This window comes from Lampetra fluviatilis, chromosome 5, assembly GCF_964198595.1.
Source record: "Lampetra fluviatilis chromosome 5, kcLamFluv1.1, whole genome shotgun sequence".
Classification (NCBI taxonomy): domain Eukaryota; kingdom Metazoa; phylum Chordata; class Hyperoartia; order Petromyzontiformes; family Petromyzontidae; genus Lampetra; species Lampetra fluviatilis.
The window spans coordinates 20,451,279-20,472,230 of NC_136279.1; the positions used below are offsets into that span (position 1 = coordinate 20,451,279).

General features: G+C 48.9%; 1 protein-coding gene across 4 annotated transcripts in view; it reads right to left on the bottom strand.

Moving 5' to 3' along the window:
- LOC144932749 (roundabout homolog 2-like) overlaps positions 1-20,952 on the bottom strand; it is a 200,766-nt gene that overhangs the window by 140,178 nt on the left and 39,636 nt on the right. The window contains exon 1 of one of the 4 annotated variants that reach the window (XM_078857156.1): positions 13,819-14,243. The exons of the other annotated variants lie outside the window; for them this stretch is intronic. Coding sequence (XP_078713282.1) covers positions 13,819-13,876 — 58 coding nt within the window. The 5' untranslated portion in view covers positions 13,877-14,243. Of the gene's footprint in view, positions 1-13,818; positions 14,244-20,952 lie in introns of those variants that run through there. 4 annotated transcript variants of the gene reach the window in all.

A 20,952-nucleotide genomic window follows, 5' to 3' on the forward strand; every position in this document is an offset into this window, starting at 1 on the left:
AGTCGGGATTTCTATTGAATATATTTGCATGGCGCTCCTGAGTGTTATCCTATTGTACGCATGGGGCTTCTCCTGGCTCTCCAGGTGCCTCTCACGTGATGCCAAACATCCCAATGCAGAACCCTCCTGAAAGTCTTAAGATTCAGTGATGGTTTTCCTGGACATATCGTTTGCATTATTATTATTATTGCTACAACCTCATATTCCAAGGCAACACAAGGTCACCTTTAAAGGAACTGCAGCTCACTACGTGGCTCCAACATAACTGGAGGACAGTTTTGAAGTCACCATTCTGGCTCGAAAATGGACTTGAATTTGTGCAAGATTTCCACGGTTTACTGAAACATCCTGTTCTGTTGGAACGGTAGAAAGAGGGCATCAGCATTTGTTTTAATTGTCAGTGCAGTCTTGTATATGTTTTCAAACGAAAACAAACCTGAGAAATACGCCACTACATTTTAGTAAGTGGAATAATAAATGTTACCTTATTCATTTGTTATCACTTTGCTGATATATCAAAAAGCGGTAACACACGCATGTCTCAAAAGTTTACATTTTTTATTTCACCAGATAGGGCCCACTAAGATATATCACTCTTTTTCAGAAGCGACCTGGCCACAAATGATAGCTCAAAGAAGTGGCTTCATCATGTGGAAATGTATAGCAGCCAAATACTCTAAACGAACGTTTCTAAATGTGGAGGAGACAACCGGAGGACCTGGAGAAAAATCCACGGGGAGAACACACAAACTCCAAATACACAGGCATCAGGGTCGGGATCGAACCCACAACCTCCTGTATACCGGGCGAGGTAGTTAACACCTCTCCACCACGGCACCACCAAAGCTGCGAGCCTTCTGTGAACCATGGGGACGTGAATGAAAACAAATATCAAGGACAGATTTGCATTGCGAGTCAGCAGCAATAATGCCCATGGAGCGGCGAGCAATGCGATCTCTTGCAGAAGAAAAGTTTAAAACAACAAAGTGGCTTTCAGCTTCCTGGGCTTCTGCTTTGCTGTGTCACGATGCTCACGAAAAGCTGTGCCATCGTTGGGCACTGGCGGATTTGCAGCCGATCTGACTGTTGTCCAAGTGGCAGACTTGTTCTTAAATCTGTATAATATCGCCCCGCTCTTCTTACGATGAGACCCAACCTTTTATTTAGATAGCTAATGTGCTCCAATGGAAAGCAAATGCACCAATTGCATTAACAAGCAGCCCTTCGAAAGTGCTTTTACGAATGGGAAAAAAGCCCATTTGATTTACTGCAGTACAACACAAGGAGCCTCTCTGCAAGCGAGACAAATGGAGGACCAGCAAATAATATTTTTCATTACACATAACAGCACATGCGTGGTGATGTAATTTGATTCTCATTGCTGCTGTGTACGGTTAAAAGTCGTGAATAGTTTTCTTCTCCAAAAGGCCTGGATGTTTTGATTTAAAGCTTTCGTGACTGCAGGGATTCATATTCTTGGTGGTCAAAATATATTTTGGATGTTGTGTGTTAAAGATCACACTGCATTATTGGCTCTATCCATACGAAGGCATCAAGAAGGACGTTGAGTATAGGCTAGTAATTACTGGGCTTAAAATATCACAGGTAATTTCAGAAGTTAATGACGTTCAAATTTAGGGTCAAATTCAGTTTCGAATTAAAAACGTGTTATATTGTTTAAAAAATATATATAATACCGTGCACCAACACAGACACCTCAATTGTTTCGAACTGCTAATGCCAGACTTAGGGATTAAAGGACACATGACGCAGTCTGTTTCCCGGAGATAGGATGGTCCATGCAACTTATAATCCCATTTAATCTGTTAATCACTCTCATTTACAAGAAAACTCCAGGCCTGTCGCCTTCCATCTGCCAGGGTTAATACTGGGATTAACGGAATGCTCACTGGCAGGCCGATGACAAGCTAATCACGCAATCGAAACACTAATAAAACCAGCAAAGAAAAACCATGCGCCTTTCATAAGCACCCATCCCAGGGCCGTGACACCGCACGTCACTTCCAATCGCCGCCGCTCCATGCCCCAGTGGCAGGAGAGCAGAGCGCCGTCATGACCCGTGATTGGCGTGCGACAGAGTGCGGAGGTGAGCGGCGGCGACAAGACGCAAGAAAGGAAAAAAAATGAAAGACACGGGGCGAGACAAAACCACACGGACCGGTGCTGCTGCGGTAAAAAGGAGCAAAGAGATTGGATGAGAGAATGTAGAGATGGGATGGTGATGAAGAGCGGAAAATGACAAACACAAGTATAGCATGGTCTGTGTTGTTACAGAGAGAATCTGGACACAAATAGAAAGGTGAGAAAAGGAGAGAGACACAAGCAAACACAGCAGCAGCAGCAGCAGCCACCAAGAGAGAGACAGAGTGCAGAGTAGAGAGCGAGTGAGAGCAAGATAGGGAGAGAAAGGGGCGAAGAAGCGAGCAATTGAGATAGAATGTGAGCGACCACGGCAAAAAAAAGAGGTAGAGGACATGCCTCTGAATGAAAGGGGCAACGCAATATTATTAAGCTCAATAATCCAAGGCAAATGTGATTATGTTTAATTTAATTAGAAATACACATTTTAAATAGAAGCGGGGGGGGGGGTGGAGGAGCAGGAGTGTGTGGGGGGGGGGTCATTGGGGGAAGAAGTATGAGAACATCTGCGTCCAAGTGTAATGAATTGAGTGGTGCAGGAGAAGCAAGGGCAGAGTGGCGCCGCATTCCCAGGCGGAGGAGGAGGGAGCAGGCCGAGCGTGTCGCTCTCGATGGCTTCTGCGCCTCGCCCCGACAAAACCACTTCGCCTTATCGGCCATTTTTTTCCACCGCAGGGAATCTTTGTGTGTCCGCCGGTTTCGCGTAAACGGGGGGGTGGGGGGCGGGGGGGGCGTTTCACGAGCCTCATCTCTCACCGGCATCGTCACTTCACGAGATGCTGGGGCCAGGCCCTTTCTAGGGCTGTCGCAACATTTCAGCCCAAATTGCGTTCGGGCGTGGATGGATGCTTAAGTTATTATTGTGTGATATTATTATTATTTTTCAAGCTAGATTTTGCCCAAGGGCCTGATTTTCTGTGTTCCTACCTTCATCAGATTTTGATTTATAATTCAATCTGCTTGTGACGGGGTCACCAGGGGGCACGGTACTTGTGCTCTCCGCACCCTGTCATCGTATCGCTCCAGGCCAAAATAATGTACGAAGGACAGCGAAAAAAGTTCAATGAAATAGATGCTGCAAGTACGATGACACACCATTAATGCCACGTTTTTTCATCTCAGATGCCACCAATAATGTATTGTACACGCTGCTGTATACAGCGTTTCACTAAATTAAGATTGAGGCTTCATAATAAGCCGACCACTGCCACCGTGACTGCTTTTAGTATCTCGTTCTCAAAACTTCTTGACTGTGCCTCGTATGCGCCAGTGGGTTCCCTCGGGTCTCACGCTTTATTGTATTCTAGGGAAGAGAGAAAAAAAAGCTTTCATTTCATCCTGGGGCAATTTAATTTAGCCGAAATGAAAATTATTTATCTTCTTCATATTTGCAGAAATAAACTTTTCTCCGCTGTCGTGGGAGCCAGGAGAAGAATGATTGATTTAATTATTAATGGAAATGCATTAGGCCAATTCAGACGAGTAAGGGAGGGGGGAGAGCGAGGTGGGGGGGGAGAAGGGCAGTCAGCCAGGGAGCCTGCCGCAGTCGACTGCCTATGCACAGGGTGGTCGCCAATATCAACAATCAACATTTACGTACACTTGGCAAACATTGGCATGACCTGATGGTTGCAAATTAACAAGATACCGGGCGGCCGACATTTGACACCCATTCGGGTGTGCCAAAATGCAACGGGGTTCCCTTTTTAGCCTTCACTTTCCAATTTCTCAAAGCACAGCTCATCCTCCCAATCTCTGGGTCTTCCAACCCACGCCAAACCCGCCCGGCCATACTCCCCGAAGGCGCATGCCACAAACAACTCATGATTGTGATACCTCTAATCAATCTATTGGGCTCCCCTAATAGGTTTTCATGGTAATGCCTCAATATTGCCTTGCACCTGTAATTACATCAGATGTGGCCTTGCACAACATTCTTGCTGCTTTCAATTGCGAGGAATGCAGCTGGGGGGTTACACGAGACGCTTCACAGCTATTGGCATTCAGGCTCAGTCCATTAGCAAGAACCGTTTTGCCATGGCTGCATTCACAATGTGAACACAATATTTGCTCCGCTGCTGAAAATATATTTTGACCACATTTGACATGTTTGGGAATACAATGCATACCATTAACCCCCAGGCTGCCTGGCAGATCTGATAGAGTACAGGGCTGTCACTACGCCTTAGGTATGCCAGTATTCATGCTTTGCAATATTCAGCTGTGCTTTTATTGCTTCTATACACATTACAGTTTTATGAGACGTAAAAACACAACTTTAGCAATTTTAAGGATTTATTTTCGTCAAACGGTGGTTGAATTGTGCTGGCAAAAAAATGAATGCAAAACTACATTATCTCTGCCACCATCATCACCAGCCCCAAATCGCTCCCACTCCCAAATGAGAATCCTCACTACCCTCCCTCAAATATCCTGCTTCCTCCAGTGCCAATTAGGCAGAAATTGGCTCAGTGAACAGCTGCTTCAGGCCTGTGGGACTCATGCCGCAGGGCAGGCCAGAGAAGAGCCGATATTTGGTTCGTATGAATACAATCAATAACTGTGCCTGACACCTGAAACATAAATCGGCGATCTCGCTTGGACATTGTCTGCAAGTGTTATTGCACGATCGCCTCCTGTTTTTCATGCGTGAATCTTTATCTTCATTTTTCCGAGGCCTCGTGTGTGCCACTTGGTCCAAGGCCACCAGCGGTGGGTCCATTTTGGCCCGTGAATTTTCCTTCATTGCAGGTGGTTTTGAAACCGTCCAGTTTCTCTGGGCTATATGGGCGTCTTTAGTGGTATTTTGGTCTCACCCATGGGCTTACAGCCCCAGGGCCAGATCTCAAAAATCATTTGGACAGGCCTCATGGGGTCTGTGCGCCACAGATGGCTAAAGCGGTGTCCCTGAATTGAGAAGACAAGCCGCCTACATTGCAGCAATTATGTCATAATTGCACTCGGAAATATGAGCGATTGTGTGTATCATACACCATGCACACTGCACAGTACACTGTATATTATTTGCGCATGAGGCCACATATTTGTCAATAGCTGTTATTGATGGAAATTGCCTACTTCCTTTAGAAATAACATGTTGCACACATGGTTAAACCAATTCACATCCCTTCTGAATTTGTATTGATTCATTCATTGACCTTGGTATTGGCATGTCAGGCCCTCTGTATCAATGGGTTATAAATTATTGACGAATGATTACTTAAATATAAATACAAATAGCCAAGGTGCCTAAACTGCAAGTGTTTTAAAGCTGAACATTTATTTTTATTTTTTGGGGGGGTCTGGGAGAAATTGTGCCACAGTGCAGACTCACCAGATCCCTGATCTTTTAAAGTAGCATCTGTCAGACTTGACTGCACTAGTGTGTGGCTTGACCACAGTTCCAAGCAGGCCATTACAAAACGTGCCTTTCATATGCCTCAGCACCTTCAAAAAACCGTTTTTGTGCTTTCAAAAAAATTCAAACCAGCTGATCTGTTCTAATGTGCCAGCGAGGAATGCATGATTGGGGGGAACCGCTATGGGGGTTTTAAATCAGATGCCACCTTTTGTTTGTCGCAGTCGCCCTTCCTGACCTCTGGTGCCATCCATCACGTGTCTACTGACCGCTGGCTGCCTCCTTCTTCCCACGGAGGAAGTCCGACCCGTACACAGAGCAGTTCCGTCCCGTGTTACTGTAAAAAAAAACTCCCCTACACCACCAACCAAACTCGACCACCCCCTCACCTCCCACCTCCCCACGCCTCTTCCAAACTCCTTTTCACATCAGCAAGAAAAAAAAATCAAAACCAGACAAAACATAACCCGTATACTCCCCACCTTCCCCAAACCCCTCATAACCATTCACGAACATCGGTGCCCATATATACAAGTTTGTGACTTATCGTCAGAAGCTGATAAGGAGGCTCAGTTTTAGTCAGAGAAGGAACGACCTTAAAAAAAATGAGAACTGCAATGTTTACACTTTGTAAACAAACTGCCAGTCCAGAAACTACAAAGGATAGCGTGTTCATTCGAACTCGAGAGTATTTATTCTTTAAAAAAAAGTTCCCTGCAAGCTGATTTTCTTCAGAGTATGCAAATAATTGATTCATTACCAGAATGACAATATCATTCCCTGTTTGCATAAAGCATACAGTGTTGTTTATAATGCCATATATATTTACACAAACAATGCATACAAATTCAACGTCTGTAAGCAGTGTAACGGATTGAGTGGAGGGGCAGACATACAATAGCTGTGTTTATTTTTCAAAGGAGACTTGAAATTATACACATACTGCATGCAATGTATGCAGGAGATGTATACATACGTACTCGTAATATGTAAACACGTTTTTTTTTTACTAAACTGCACCAAGAATCCTAGAAAGATCACAGGGATACATCAGGAAAATTTAATTCTAAACGGACAGCAAAATAAACAAACATACGATGACTACAACAAACAGGCAACGTTGGTGACCTTATAAGTCGGTTTTGATAAACGTATTGCGTCATAATCTACGTTCAGGATGACATGTTTTGAAATGTTCTACGTGCATATCAGAGGTTCATGGCAATGCTAGTTTTTATAGCACAACTTTTCCATAAGCCCAAACGCCTGAGAACTTATTTTGACCCCTTCACCCAATTACCAAGTGGTGTTGGCCCCACTGTGAAAGTGAATAGATGGAAATCCACCACGACCTCCGTGTTATCTTTCCATTAAGAATGCCAGCTTCACTTTTCCATCGCCGTGTGTGCACCCTAGTCAGTAGGCGAGACCCTTTCTGGGTCCCGCCCGCCTCTGTGTATGAATTAGAGTTATTAAAACACGAGCCTCCTTACTGCTGCACCTTCAAGCAATCGCCCGATTACTCATCATCCCACAAGGAATGCCCCGCACAACCACATATGCCCCCCTCCCCTCTTCCCCAACAACAACCACCACCACCTTAACACTTGCCACCACACTGGGACCAACACGTGGGAAACCTGTAATTACTGCTCTGTGGGACCTCAGGAACGAGGACAACACGATGATGATGATATAAATGAATAAAATATTAACACGCTCGGGTGGTGGGAGCCCGGTTGAAATGATGATGGGGCTTCCATTTCGAGCCCATACACATCAACCAACGTGCGCTCACACACTACTCTATCATTCCTTCCTGCGCTTGCTTGCATTATTATTCCGTCTGCGCTTCGGATGACCACGTGTGAGCAACTCCATCAATTGCTGCTAATCGAGTCCTGTTCATGCCTGCGACCAACTCGCTCGGAATGCGGCCCCCGATCTCGTCGGATCTCGGCAATGTTAATCGGCATTTTGATTCCTGGACGGCGCTTAGATGCATGACCCTCAGTGGGTGTTATAGGCCGTTGTTGCTGCTGCTGCTGCTGCGGGGCTACATTGTGAGCATCAGAGGGCAGTGCAGCTACATCCAATGTTGTACTGTGCTTCTATGCTGCCCCCCCCTCCCCATCCTCCGTCTTCACCAAGTCCTCCACATCTGCCAGCCGTGGTGAAGTATGGTCAAATAAGCCACGCACGAGCCGCGCACTGCGTCGGGAGGCCTCTGGGCAGCAGTGGATTGACAGCAGTAGAATTGTTTACAATGCTGCACACGGTGTTGCTTTATACGTCGAGTGAGGGGGGTACCGTATTCTAGACGAAGCCCTCTTGCTAATAATATCGGTAAATCTCGCAGCATTTGTTTAACACGCCTAACTGAAGGCCCAAGAGTTTGCTTGCTTAACCAAATGCCGCCGCCACCGCCGCCGCATAATATTGGTCTGGAAAGCCGATAGGCCGATGGACTAAGACAATATTTATGTTGTGGGAGACACGGAACGGCGAGGGTAAAAAAACAAACAAAAAAAGCCGAGTCGCTTCTTCGCACCCAATTCTGATCGTTATCGTCGCGGGAATGGGCTTCCCGCCGGCAGGACGCGTTTATTTACTCACACAACAAACCGAGGGAAGAGGAGGGGGGGGAAACAACGAGTCGCAGGGCATCAAAAGGAGGGGAAGTAAGTTAAATAACGATCGGGACGCGCGCGCAGGAAGCGAGCGAGGGTGTTCTGGTCCGAATTCAAGGAACGCGTGAGCGGTCGGATCAACATTGGCCTCAAGGCACACACAGCAGCAACATAGGAGAGTTGTCTATCTGCTGTAGCCCACTGATGGGTCCTAAGACAGATGAAATCTGTACAGTTGCGCCTGCCCTATGTTTTCATTTACTTGATACAGCAAGCGTGCTGTGACGGTTCCACCTGAAGACGGAAGCTTGTGTTGCCTCCGAAACGTCGTGATTTTAATTTTATTTTTATTAATTTTAATTTTTTACCTACGTGACTTTACCGAAAAAAACCTAAGAATATGCCCTATGTTTTCTTTAAATCCCACAATCTCGGCTCACAAAACCAGGTGGACTTACTCAAAGACAAGCGGTAAGATTGCGCGCAATAATGCTGATGTCACCTTGCCATGCCAAACAAGTTGCGATTATTATGTTTTGCCTGTTGAAGACACATTTTTTTCTTTATAAACGGATCTGTGATAATCTCTAGTTATCAGTTACAGTATAACCAAATCGCCCGGAATGTGCCGGATCTCTCGCCCGATCTCAGAAGCTAAGCACAGCGGTTGAACCTGGGCAGTGCATGGATGGGCAAATAACTGCGACCGTGCACAAAGAGGTTGTCATTGTGCTTGCGGATCATGTGATGGGCATCAGCCATTCATCTTACACAGAGCCAGCCCCTGGCCGTGAACGCCACCCGAAAATCACGAAATCGAACCGCCTTCGTCTTCCCTGCCCCGTGAGACACCCGTATGATATTGAGACTCGACATCCCATTACTGTGCCACGGGGGGGAGGGGCAGTGGAAACATCTATCATTCTACTGTACTGTACTTCTGTGCTCCCCCTTTACCACCAATCCGCACTTGACGAGCGGGCTGAAGAATGGTTAAATAATATCCCCGGGCTCCGTACCACAAACCGCACGGCGTGGAGAGCGCCCCCACCCCCCCCCCCCCATACAGCAGTTGATTGACAAAAAAGGCTGTGTCACATACAAGTCGTTACCCAAAGGCCCCATGATGTGTGTGCGTGGCGGAGGAGGATGGGGGCTGCGGAGATGGGAGTCCGCTTTGATGGAGCCTTAATGAACGCCTCGCTGCGCCACGCGCAATAACCGCATTAGGAGGCACGGGCATCACAGCAAATCGAATAAATAGATCCTTCGTCTCTCCACGCGGAAATAAAATATTTATTTTTGCTGTTCATCAGCCCATGGGCTTCTCCAGACCAATGTCACGGAAGCAGCGGCGTGTATTTAAAATAAGATATGAGCCGTAAATATGAAGCCAAGCAAAAGCGTATGGCGGCCCCAATAAGAGACTGAGGCTACGGAGTAATGAGAACAAAATATGGCTGCATCGAATATCAGCTCGAATTAAAATCTTAATAAACGCAAGAAGCTATTTCATGTAAATGACTCTCGTCTCTGCGTTGCTTGCATGTCTCTTCTCTCGTCTCACTACATCTGTGCGATGACTTCTATCTACGGTGCCCTTATCTCGCTCCCAATGTTGTGTATGTCTCTTCTTTCGTTTCACTAAAACTACATACATTAAAAGAGAAGTCCAAAATAAAATCTGCTTAGCCGCCCCCCCCCCCCCCCAATTGGCAAGCACCACCACTGGAAACACTGCACCGGTTTTGACCTCATGGGTCTGATCAGCAGAATTAGGTTTGCTAAACTAATGCTGCCGAGTTGCCAGATGTTATTGGCAAGAGCGCTCCGTCTACACGGCGGTACCCCAGGCAATGCAGAAGCCGGTAAACTCATGTCTTTGTTTACGGGGCTCTATCAAAGTACGCTAGGCCACTGTGTCCCACCGCTCCAATCACCCCTCTTTTCCCCCTATAGGGCACCCTAACTCTGACATCTGTACGGTTGGTTTGGCGAGAGGCATCGTGTCGAGCAGGCTCCACTTGCGTGCAAGACTCTTGTCTGCTTCCTGCTAGCACCCTCCTCCCCTTCCCCGCGTCGTGTCCAGAGGACTTTGAGAGGAGGACAAGAAGAAGCCGCTGGGGGGGGGGGCGGGGGAAGCGGTGGAGGTGTTTGGAGGGTGGAGTGCGTGCCTGCTGTTCTCACGAAGCTCCCATTCGCAGCGCTCTGGGGATCTTCCCTTTAACCTGATCAAGGGCACCACGCTCGCTACCGTGTAACGCCGGGGTGACAGTGCCCTGCTAAGTCGCGCGGCGCCTTGCTCGGTTGTGGCCACTGTTCCATTTCAAGGGTTTCGGCAAAGACACGAACGCAGCTCAGACCGGCCCCTTAGAACTGTAGCCGACTGACAGGCCAGGGCGCCCCCACCAACCAGCCCACTTCTCTCTCTCTCTCCAGAACCCGCCACCCCTCGTTGCGAAGGGGCCAGGAGAGTGTTCGGTGTTGCGACAACAACTTCTTGGCTATGACTCGAGGCCAGCCTCCACCCCCACCACCGCCCTGGTCGGCATTGTTAACTCTGGTCCCGCACTCCTTTTTAGCCGATGCCAACCGACCTCACCAACCCCACTCCCCACTCCTTCTCCTCCACCACCTCGCTCTCCTTTGTTTAATCTCAAATGGCAACAGGACCAGCGACCCGTGTCACCACGTCCATTGCGTGGGGACCAGCACCCGGCACAGCACACATTCCGCCTGCCCCCCCCCCTGACCCTCTCCCCCGCTTCTCCATCCTACCGACCCCCCCCACCTCGAGCCTGCCTGCACTGACCTCTGTGCGCAGTTTGTGCGGTGCCCAATACATCACCGTGTGTGCTCGCGAATAACAAAACAACACACACACAAGGGAGTGAAGCTATTGTGAGCTCCCCTCTGCTGAAATACTTCAGCAGCAAACACAACAAACCGAAGCGCTTCTCTCTTTTTAAAAACGATGACACGGTGTACTTGCCGCAGTACTGCGCTAACGTTTCGAGCAATGACCCTGTTCAGAGCCGACCGCATGCCGCTGTATGCCATATAAGGCGAAGATGAAGACTTTCCACGCATCGTGCCTCATCTCCTTTCACTCATTCATCATCGTCATCGGTGATGATCCATCCACTGCTGGATGAAGGCCCTTCGAAAGCAGTCGCCATCTCTCGCCGTCCCTGCGATGCGATGTGTTTACACTCGTTCTACAGTAACCATTCGGCTGTCGGTGAAACATTGCTCCGCTATGGCGCGCATGATTCGGTAACATCAACACTGATGAAGATAAATGGGCACACATGATGAAAGTGCGCAGAGGAGCGTGATGAGACGCATGCTCGGAATTGCATCGAGAAACAGAAAGATAAACATGGGTCAGGTATCGTGCGAAAATTATCTCACGTTGTGAAGAAAAGTGGGGCCTGGGCGGACCACATGCCGGATGGCAGGAATGAAAACCCATGGACAAGACTGGCGATGGAATATCACCCAAAGGCGAGGAACGCGCCAGAGAGACAGAGAGAGAGACCCGACCCCCCAGCAGAGATTTTGCGCAAAGAGATCAGCTCAGTGTGCACGAGTAGAAATTGTGGCCATCGAATGACGGCACGGGGGAAGCTTTCATCCAGCAGTTGATACACCATGTTTGCAGACAATGATGAATTCTGCTGTCAGGTAAGACAAGCTGTCAACGAGTACTTCTCGCTGTCGGGAAATTGCATTCCAACCCGCCTTAGCGCTTGGCAAAAGGTGATGGAGAAAAAAAGACTCCATGCCTCTGTACCTGTGTCGCCACCTCCATCGCAATCTTAATTATGCATCTCATCACGAATGCAACCGTTACGTGCGTGGACACTGATTGATACATTCAGAGCATTACCTAATCTAGGTCACCGTGGCGAGGCATTTGTCACCGGGGCGAGATGCATTCTGCTTTTGATTTGTGTTTTTCCTCTTTTTCCCTCCTCCCTCCTCTCCCCCTTCCTTGTTCAACCTTCAAACGCGCCGAAGCACATGTGCGTTTGCGCACAGCGTAGCGCACGCGCGTACCACGCTGCGCCTGTCATTCCCCCCCAGCCTGCCCCCCCCAGCCCCCCCGCTAAAATAAACCTTAAGGGCGCGCGGCGGAGCCACCAAACATATTTGAGCACATGCTGTTAAAATTATATACTGCAACATACAAAGACAAAGACCCCACCCCCGCGCGCATAGCCATCCCGTAGACTGTTGGGTCAAGTGGTATTGTTGTTAGCGAGGACCCATGAGAACGGGGCACGAAGGGGAGTGATGTGACGAACACAACGCCCGACCGCCTTTGTCTCCCGACAGTGCCGATGTTTACACACCGCACCATGTGGCTCATTTAAGGCTGAGTTGACCTAGGGGAGGGCCCCAGATACGGTTTTCAGATATTCGTCTCGGATGTTGGCCGTGCGCTACTGGACATCTGTGAAAGAAAGAGCTTCATAGCTCATCGGATTCTTCCAGTCTAAATAAAGATTCTGACTCAACAAACGTTCCTCAGCATGCATGGAAAAAACATGTGCGCACACACATACGCATGTCCTTGTATTTATGATACGCTTGGCTGTCTTGTATGCGCTACGCATGCAGTATACAGCGTACTGCACGTGTCCTGTAATGCAATTTGCACGCTTTGAAGCAAGCTGCTACAATTTTTACGAGGTGTTTATGCACCACATGCACACTCGTACAGCACCAGTTCGCAGCACGTGCAGTACTTAGTAGCCGGTCCGCTTTATAACGCCATTGAGTCACTCTCCACTCCACGGTAGGCGAATTACTTGATCCACTCAGTATGCGTTAGGCACGAGGCTTCAACCATTTCAGAACGAAACCAATCAACCATCGAACCTCCGGGCTATCATTTGTGAGCGGCACAAATTGGATATTTTGAGTGTGCTGGTTGTTCTGATTGTCCTCGTTACGGGGCAAAGATTCGACCACATTCGTGTAGAATTTCAGTTTTCTAGCCCTTATAGAACATTTACGACGTATACGATACGGACGGCAAAATCAACCTGAATTACTCGCGACCTCCACAGAAATCCAAGCAGGTTTGAGCCTGCACTCCTGCCCTTGGTTGGGGGACCCGCCACCGGGGCTTGCCAGGTGTTGTAGGCGTGGGGGATCTACACGTGGTGTCACCAGAAGATGACAATATTGAGTGTCACCCTCCTCGTACGCCTGGAGTAGGTTTTTTTCTGGTTTAACCTCCCCACACGCAAGTCAAACACCCATTGAATAGCACTGGCCAAACATCGCCAAACCGACACTCTCCTCCTGATAATTGGAGTCGTAAAGAACCTCCGGTAAGGCGTTCTTGTGCTACACAATTTGGCATGAATATGCATGCTGCGATACATTCAAGCCATGGACGCAAATTCATCGCACCGTCCAATTCCTCCTCCACATTCTGCGCTTAGCAGATTTTTCTCTCGCTCTCTCGCGAGCGTTACGGTGCCGAGCAGCAGCAGCAGCAGTTGGCAAGAGTTAAAGCGACACAGCAAGAGCGGCGTGCCGACGAACGTAAGCGGAGAGAGGGGGTAAGAGAGAGAGAGTGTGTGGGAAGGGAGAGAGAGAGAGGGAAGCCACGCGCTCTCCCATCATCTCCGTCTCGGTGCTGCGAAAACTTACCCCGTGCTTGGAACGCAGCTCCGAAGATCACCACCAACAGGGCTATCCTAACGTCCATTTTGGCATTACTTTTTGTTTAATCCTCGGGCTTCGAGCGGCAGGCGCGTGTCGGCGCCGAGTAGATAAGAGTCAGATGAGGGAGACACACACACAGAGAGACACACACACACGCGCAGAGCTGGAAAGAGGAGTGAGTCCAACTGCAGAACGGCGAAGGGTCGGAGAAGTCTTCAATGCGACCTCACGCTTCCATCCTCAGCAGCTGCACGTATCATCACCGTCGCCACCACCATCAACCATCATCATCATCCAGTTGAATCACGCAGCCGAGGTCGAGAGTCGGAATGTTCCACGTCTTCCTGCCACCGCACCACCAGTCACAGCGGCGGCGGCGGCACCACGGCTGCGCGGGCAGAGAGCTCACTCGCACTCGCCCCCCTCGCCCCCGAGCGACCCTGCCCCCCCCGTTCCCCTTGTTTCAACGCTCAGCGTCTTCGCTCCTCAGCTCCCACAGATCAGCGCTGGCCGCGGAGATTCCGTCTCCTTCGCTCGGCCGGAGCGGTCCTGGGAGCCTGGGCGCAGCAGGGCTCTTGTGCTGCGTGCCCGTGTGGCATCAAGTGTTCCTCGAGCTCCCAGGAGATGCTCAATGCTGTTGCTCCTGTTGATGATGATGATGCTGCTTGCTGATGCTGTTGCTCAATACACGCCCACCGGGGTCACAGCTGCAGGCGTCCACAACTGGAAAGCGTCCACTCACTCGAAGAACGGACTAGGATGGGCTAGAATGTGTACTGGATAGATAGATATATTCCGCTAATTTTCAAAACGCGACTTTTGCTATTCCGCTAGCGCTCGAAATACGTTCTAGAGAGAGAGAGGAGACTTCAGCTGGAGTTTGGAGAGCTGTCACTGTTTAAGCGGGATTTTGTTTTCCCCTCCCTTTCACTGGAGTCGAACGTCCCGCAAACTTTGATGTGCGCTCTTTTAACATCACAATGGCTCACAGCAAGGTTGTTGCGTTGAGTCCTGAAAAGAGCGGCGTTCGGCGCTCAGCCTTCCTCCTCTAGCGCCCCCCACTCCTCCTCGTCCCCCCACCACCATCACCAACACAAACGCAACACCCACCACCCCCGACGGCGCATGGCTCCGCCCATTGTTGCGCATCAACCAATCCGCTCGCGGTCCGTCCCGATTGTGCCATTTAAAAATACCAGGGGTGTTCCAACCCTCTCCAACATCAACACCACCACCACCACGAACCACCACCACAGCGATCGCTCGTGAACATCGGTGACACAGCTCGTTTCGCCGCAATTGTCCCCACCTATTTATGAGCAGCACGTGGTTGTTGTGGGTTTTTTTTTGTGTCTAAGCCGTATTTTGTAATTCACTTTCAAAAACAAAATGCGTCGCAGGATCGTGAGAGTTAACTGCGGCTGATTATAGGGAAGCTTTCATCAAGCAGTGGGTTGAGCACGGCTGATGAAAGACAAATGATAATGTCAAGCGTCTAGCAATCACGATATACACACTTAATAAAAAAAAACGCAGCACTGGAGAAACTACGCCAACCGAAAAAACCCCGCCACGTTCTCTCTGAATAATGCGATAATAGTGACCACGGCCAAACAATCGTTGTTTATCAATCTCAAACATTAATTAAGGAAGCATTCACCCACCCCCATCCCCAAAGGAAAAAAAGAGCCGAGCACACCTCATTAATGACGGTCAGACCATCATCGCCTTCCTCGGGAGAAAATGTTTCGGGCGTGCACGTTGCGCAATTCGCAACGAATTTATTGCGTTTCGGTGGTGCACAGAAAGAAAGAAGAATAAATAAATTAAAACGCAACGAGGGTCTCGCCGACCGCGGTTTGAAGTGACTCTCTCGCCCCTCCAACGCAAACCATCCGCATTAAATTACAGGCCACCAAGCAGAGGCATTTTTATGAAGAGGCGAGTTGAAAAATGAGCGCTGTTCATAAGTTCCACCGCACATCCGACCCCCCCCCCCGCCTCCATCACCTTCCCCGTATATCATTGAGCCTGGGCGATAGCTCCTTAATGGGACAGATATTGTGCTTAATGAATGCGGGACGCTCGACGATAACGTATCCATCCTACCTCGACTAGCCAGGCGCGCACGTGGACTTTAATAAGCACGCGTGCCATCTACAGTGTTCTGCGCGTTATGAGACACCTACCGTGTCCGGTTTGTCAAAGGTACGCACGAAATATTGCGCTCACGCACAGACACGCGTACCGGATTATAAGACGCACTCCCAACTTTTGCTCGGAAATTCGGGGGGGGGAAAGGTGCGTCTCACAATTATCAGGAGGATGCCGTAATCGTGTCTGGTGAAATATGTTATAACGTGGACACAAAGAGAAAGATTTTCACATCGATCGGGTATGCTTGTAACTATAGACTTTTAAACTTGTAACTATAGAGATATGGAAACCCCTTAACATTTTGGAGTTTGTGCTCCCGAAGAGTACGGCCGGGAAGGTTGGTTGGTTTCACTCACAGAGGAGGGTGTTCGCTTTGAGTCTCGTGCGAATCATTAGCGAATTTGCCTCCCGTTGAGTGCGACGCTAAGGCCGATAGAAACCGAGAAAAGGCCGCCACTGCTAACCATTTGCTGTACAGCATCACGGCCTAGGGACGCAGCACACACGCCTTGTAACATACGAGAACATCAACCAGCCCGTTATTGTCCGCTAAGCAGGCGTGGGCCTGGAGAATACGTTCGCCGGCGGAGACAGCCAGGCTATATGTCAGGCGTTCTGTGCGTGGGCTACAATATGGTCAGGGCGTCGGCAAACGCAGTACGGCAACGGAATTTGTTGAATCTACCCTTGCGGAGCCATGAGCGTTACCCTTTCGTGTGGTTGGCCGTGGGGTTTCTTCAGGCGCAAGTGCTCAAGTTTCCTCGGAAGCGAGGCCAAACCCAACTCTCTCATTTACGGAATTTCACAAACACCCCCGATAATGCAGCAAGCGTGACCTTTCCCACGACAACAACAAACCAACCCCCCAAAAAATCAGGAGCCACCCCCCCTCCTGGGGATATAAAAGGGCCAGTCGATATTATTTTGTTCGACTAACACAACAACACACCTTCTTCTCGTCTGATCGTGGGGCAAAAGCAGCTGGGGCTGGAATGCGACTCGAGCGTTTGTGCGGAGCGTCGTGGTGCCGTGGCGTTCGTCGTAGCACGCGTTGGAATTTTCGTCCGCGACGATTTACGACTCGCGGAGAGAAAGCGCAGGACCGAGGGCGAAAGCGTCGCGGTGGGTTTTTTTTGTTTGGGGGGGTTGTTAATTCGCGGCTGTGGGAGCCACGCGAGCGGCGTCCACCCACCCCACCAACCCCTCCCCACAGTCGCGCTCTTCCTAAATCTGCAAAGATGAGCAGCAAGGAGCGTAACGAGCGTGGGGGCAGGTAGGGGGGTGCCTGGCCACTCTCACCCAAAGCCACGAGTTTGGGCCCCCTTGACAACCACCACGAGACACGTGTTCAATAACAGTGTAAAATTACAAACACGTGATGATATGATTAGGCAAGACGAGCCGCGATATTTAAACAAAACAAACTATTTGTTTTATTTTACCAGCTACGGCGCACTGAGCTACGTGGCCCTTTGTCAGAAGCGATCTGGCCACACGTGTTAATCGGCGCCAAATACTCTACACGCATAACTCTTAATATGGAGGGGAAAACAGAAGGACCCGGAGAAAAATCCACGCGACCACGGGTAGAGAGAGACACGCAGACTCCAAATATACCGGTGTCAGGGTCGGGATCGAGCCCACGATCCTCCTGCGTACCAAGTGAGGGTGTTAACATCTCTCGCCTGGGTGCGATCGTGCGAGACAAACCAAATATTTGGGCCCTCACCTGACCGATTTCCGCACACCCCTGAGCTGATAATGTAGTTACGCCACTGATTCACTTACTACACATCCACTTCTTAACAACAACAACAACAATAATAACAAAAATGCGAATTATTTCATATAACGTCGATACATATTTGATAGGTATGTATGCACTCTATGTAGCCAACCTGAAAGGTTGCTGCTGGAAGGACTCTCCAACGCGAGAGAGAAAGAGAAAGAGCTCTCGAGAGACCCTCTTTTGAGAGATATGTCTGACCGACTCCATCCACGATGGCCAGACGTCTTGCAAGAGATGAGAGTACCCACACTTTACCCCAGCACCACCACCAATACCACCACACAACAACCTGCCGATCGACTCACTGAAATGTTGCCCGTTTATATTCGCGGGTGGACACGGGCAGCGGATTAACACAAACGTTGCCATCGTGTCAGCAATGTATTATTAATACCAATTATTTACCGAGGAAGGGCCTAAGGATGAAGACTGTTTTTTTTATTTTCTTCCGGAGGGTCTTGTGCTGCCGAGTTTGGCCAATTTCGTTAATGAGAGGTTGGCTTCGTGTGGGAGGAAATCGGAGACCCCCCCCCATTAGAAACATTCCTCTACGCGTACGAAGCAGTGGGGGCACTCAATACTCCGCACAGATAGATTCATAAATCCCCGCACCTCCGATTAGCACGGTTGGCTACGTGCGGTGCGAATCAAGTCCTCCTTACGTACAGACCAAGTCCATTCAATCTGTGCGCAGATTGAGCCCGCTGCTATTGCTGCCATCTACTGGGCCATCGGCTACTCTCAGATTCACGTCGACAGCGCCTGTGTTAAGCATCGGCGAGCCACCCACAATCGGAACCAGAATATGTATATATACTGGAGGAATACGATGAGCTATGAAGCTCGTTTAATCACCGACGTCCACTAGCCGAGCCACTCTGCCACTAACCCCGTCTCAATAACGCTTCGTAGAGTTTCGAGTTGCAATGAGAAGCGGGCGCACGCTGCAGTGAGACGGCACTTGCAGAGTTCACGTTGTGGATTTTCACATCGGCAGGCTCCAAATGGCCCCGTAAGAAGACATTCCCTCATGCTGTGCACGCCCTGAACACGTTAGAGGTTGTTTGGGGACCGGGTACGTCGAAAGAGGTTAAATATTCTACAGACACGTGATGAATTCACTGCTGAATGAGGAGTTTCTGACCCCGTGCATGTGGAGCGAGGGCGTGATTTGACAATATTCACCACTCTGGTCAGTGCGGGTTTGTGAATGTGGAAAGTGTAGACGTTGGAGAGCAGAGTACAGTATAACAATGAATAATCTGAGTATGATGTTTCGCCAGTAATTACAACTAGCTTAATCACTCAGCTTCATCACTCAGATTGTAAATGGTGTGCCGTACTAGTGACGAATTGGCCACGTTCTGTTTACGTGACAACCCTTACTAGTTGGCTGTGTCGGGTGGTGGCGGGTTTTAACGACACATTTATATATTTTCACGATCTAACCAAAAAAACCTCTATTCTAACTGAAACGGTCTGAAATCTTCCCCACCACCAATTAACCAGCGTGGTGAAGTATGGTCAAACGGGCGAAGTCGTCATCCAGCAGTGGAGTGATAAAGGTCTGTAAATTATCATTATTTTAAACAAAAAATGTGGTGATGCTGCGCACAGCGGTGCAACAAGGACAAACGTTTACCAATGCGTTGAGTTATTTTTTAAATCACTATTTTGGTACAATAGCTCCCTTATTTATAACCATTTATAATGAAGTCTCACCTGACTTTAAATAATGAATGGGAATCAATTATTGAAATGATCCATTGATCTTTGCAGCTTTGTGCGCTCTAATGATGCAACATATGCACATCCCATGCGCGTCGACGAGAGGAGTGTGTTGTTCGTGTTCAGACGAGAATCACCCAAGCTTTGTTCTTCGGATGAAAGACAAGTTGATAAAAAAAAAAAAGACTTTTCATCTCCATTAATAAAAAAATTCCATAACGCATCCCTGAACCGGGTATGTTTTTAGACGGAATAGCTCCTTACATTAAGCCACAGTATCCTGATGGAGTATGGTGGGGGAATTTTTTTCATATTTTCATACATTTTCACACAGTACTGTACATATGATATAGCGTTTACACCATCTAGTTATGAAATATGAAGGCTATTCAACGTGCAGTGTACAGGTTGAGAGGGCTGTCCTATCGGTCGTGATTTAAAGTGGTAGTGTCCCGCTCACGGCCAACACTGGTGACGATTATCTGAACCGACCCTGGGCCTCCCCTAGGTCGACTCAGCCTCAAATAAGTACCCGGTGCGGTGTGCCAACATCGCCACTCGGGGAGACGAAGGCGGCCGGGCGTGGTGCTGGTCACCCACCCCTCGTGTGGCGTTCCGGCCTTCATAGGTACCCGCTATCAGCACTTACTCCTATAGTATGTTAAGGTTATACGGGGGATCTTCGTTAAATAAATACAATCACACACACACACACATCTATACATGACGCGCAAATTGCAATATAATGCACACACTGAATATATATTGCCGAATATGCTTCCGCTGTTCAGCATGCCTGGGGCCAATTTAAAAATTCAGAGCATGCATTCATTGCGGGGCTACGGACGTGGCGACTTCTTTGGCCGTCACCGCAATATTCCAACCACGACAACTGCGCCCTCCACCGACTTAATTGCATTCCGTCTGTGCCTCCTAGTGTCTGTGGCTCTCGACCCAGCGCCAATTTCCGACGGCCGATATATTCCTCCAGCCCACGCTGCCTCAGCGGTGGTTTTAAGGCGTTGGCAGAGCGCGATGTGGCCGCAAGCAGCTCACGAGGTCAATTCCAGATTTTAATGTGACGAAAAAACCCCCCCATATCGGGTGAACTAAACATCAGTTCGAATTTAAATCCGAATAAACATGAGATGCTAATGTGCGCAAGCTAATACATCTCTCATTCCTATCTTGTCTCTATCGCTCTCCTCCCGTCTGAGGCCGTCTTTGTCTCGCGTCTACATCTCTCATTGCAATATAATTTCTGTCCCGTCTCATCTGAATCTCTTCTCTCGTAACGATACACCTCGATCTCACGTCTACACCACTTCCGCCGTCCCGATTGGAAGTTTATGAATCGAAACGGTCGGTGGGTGGGGAGGGGTAAATATATATATAACATACAAAAATATAATATCATTTCTCAGTGGCCCCAAATGGTGCGGCAC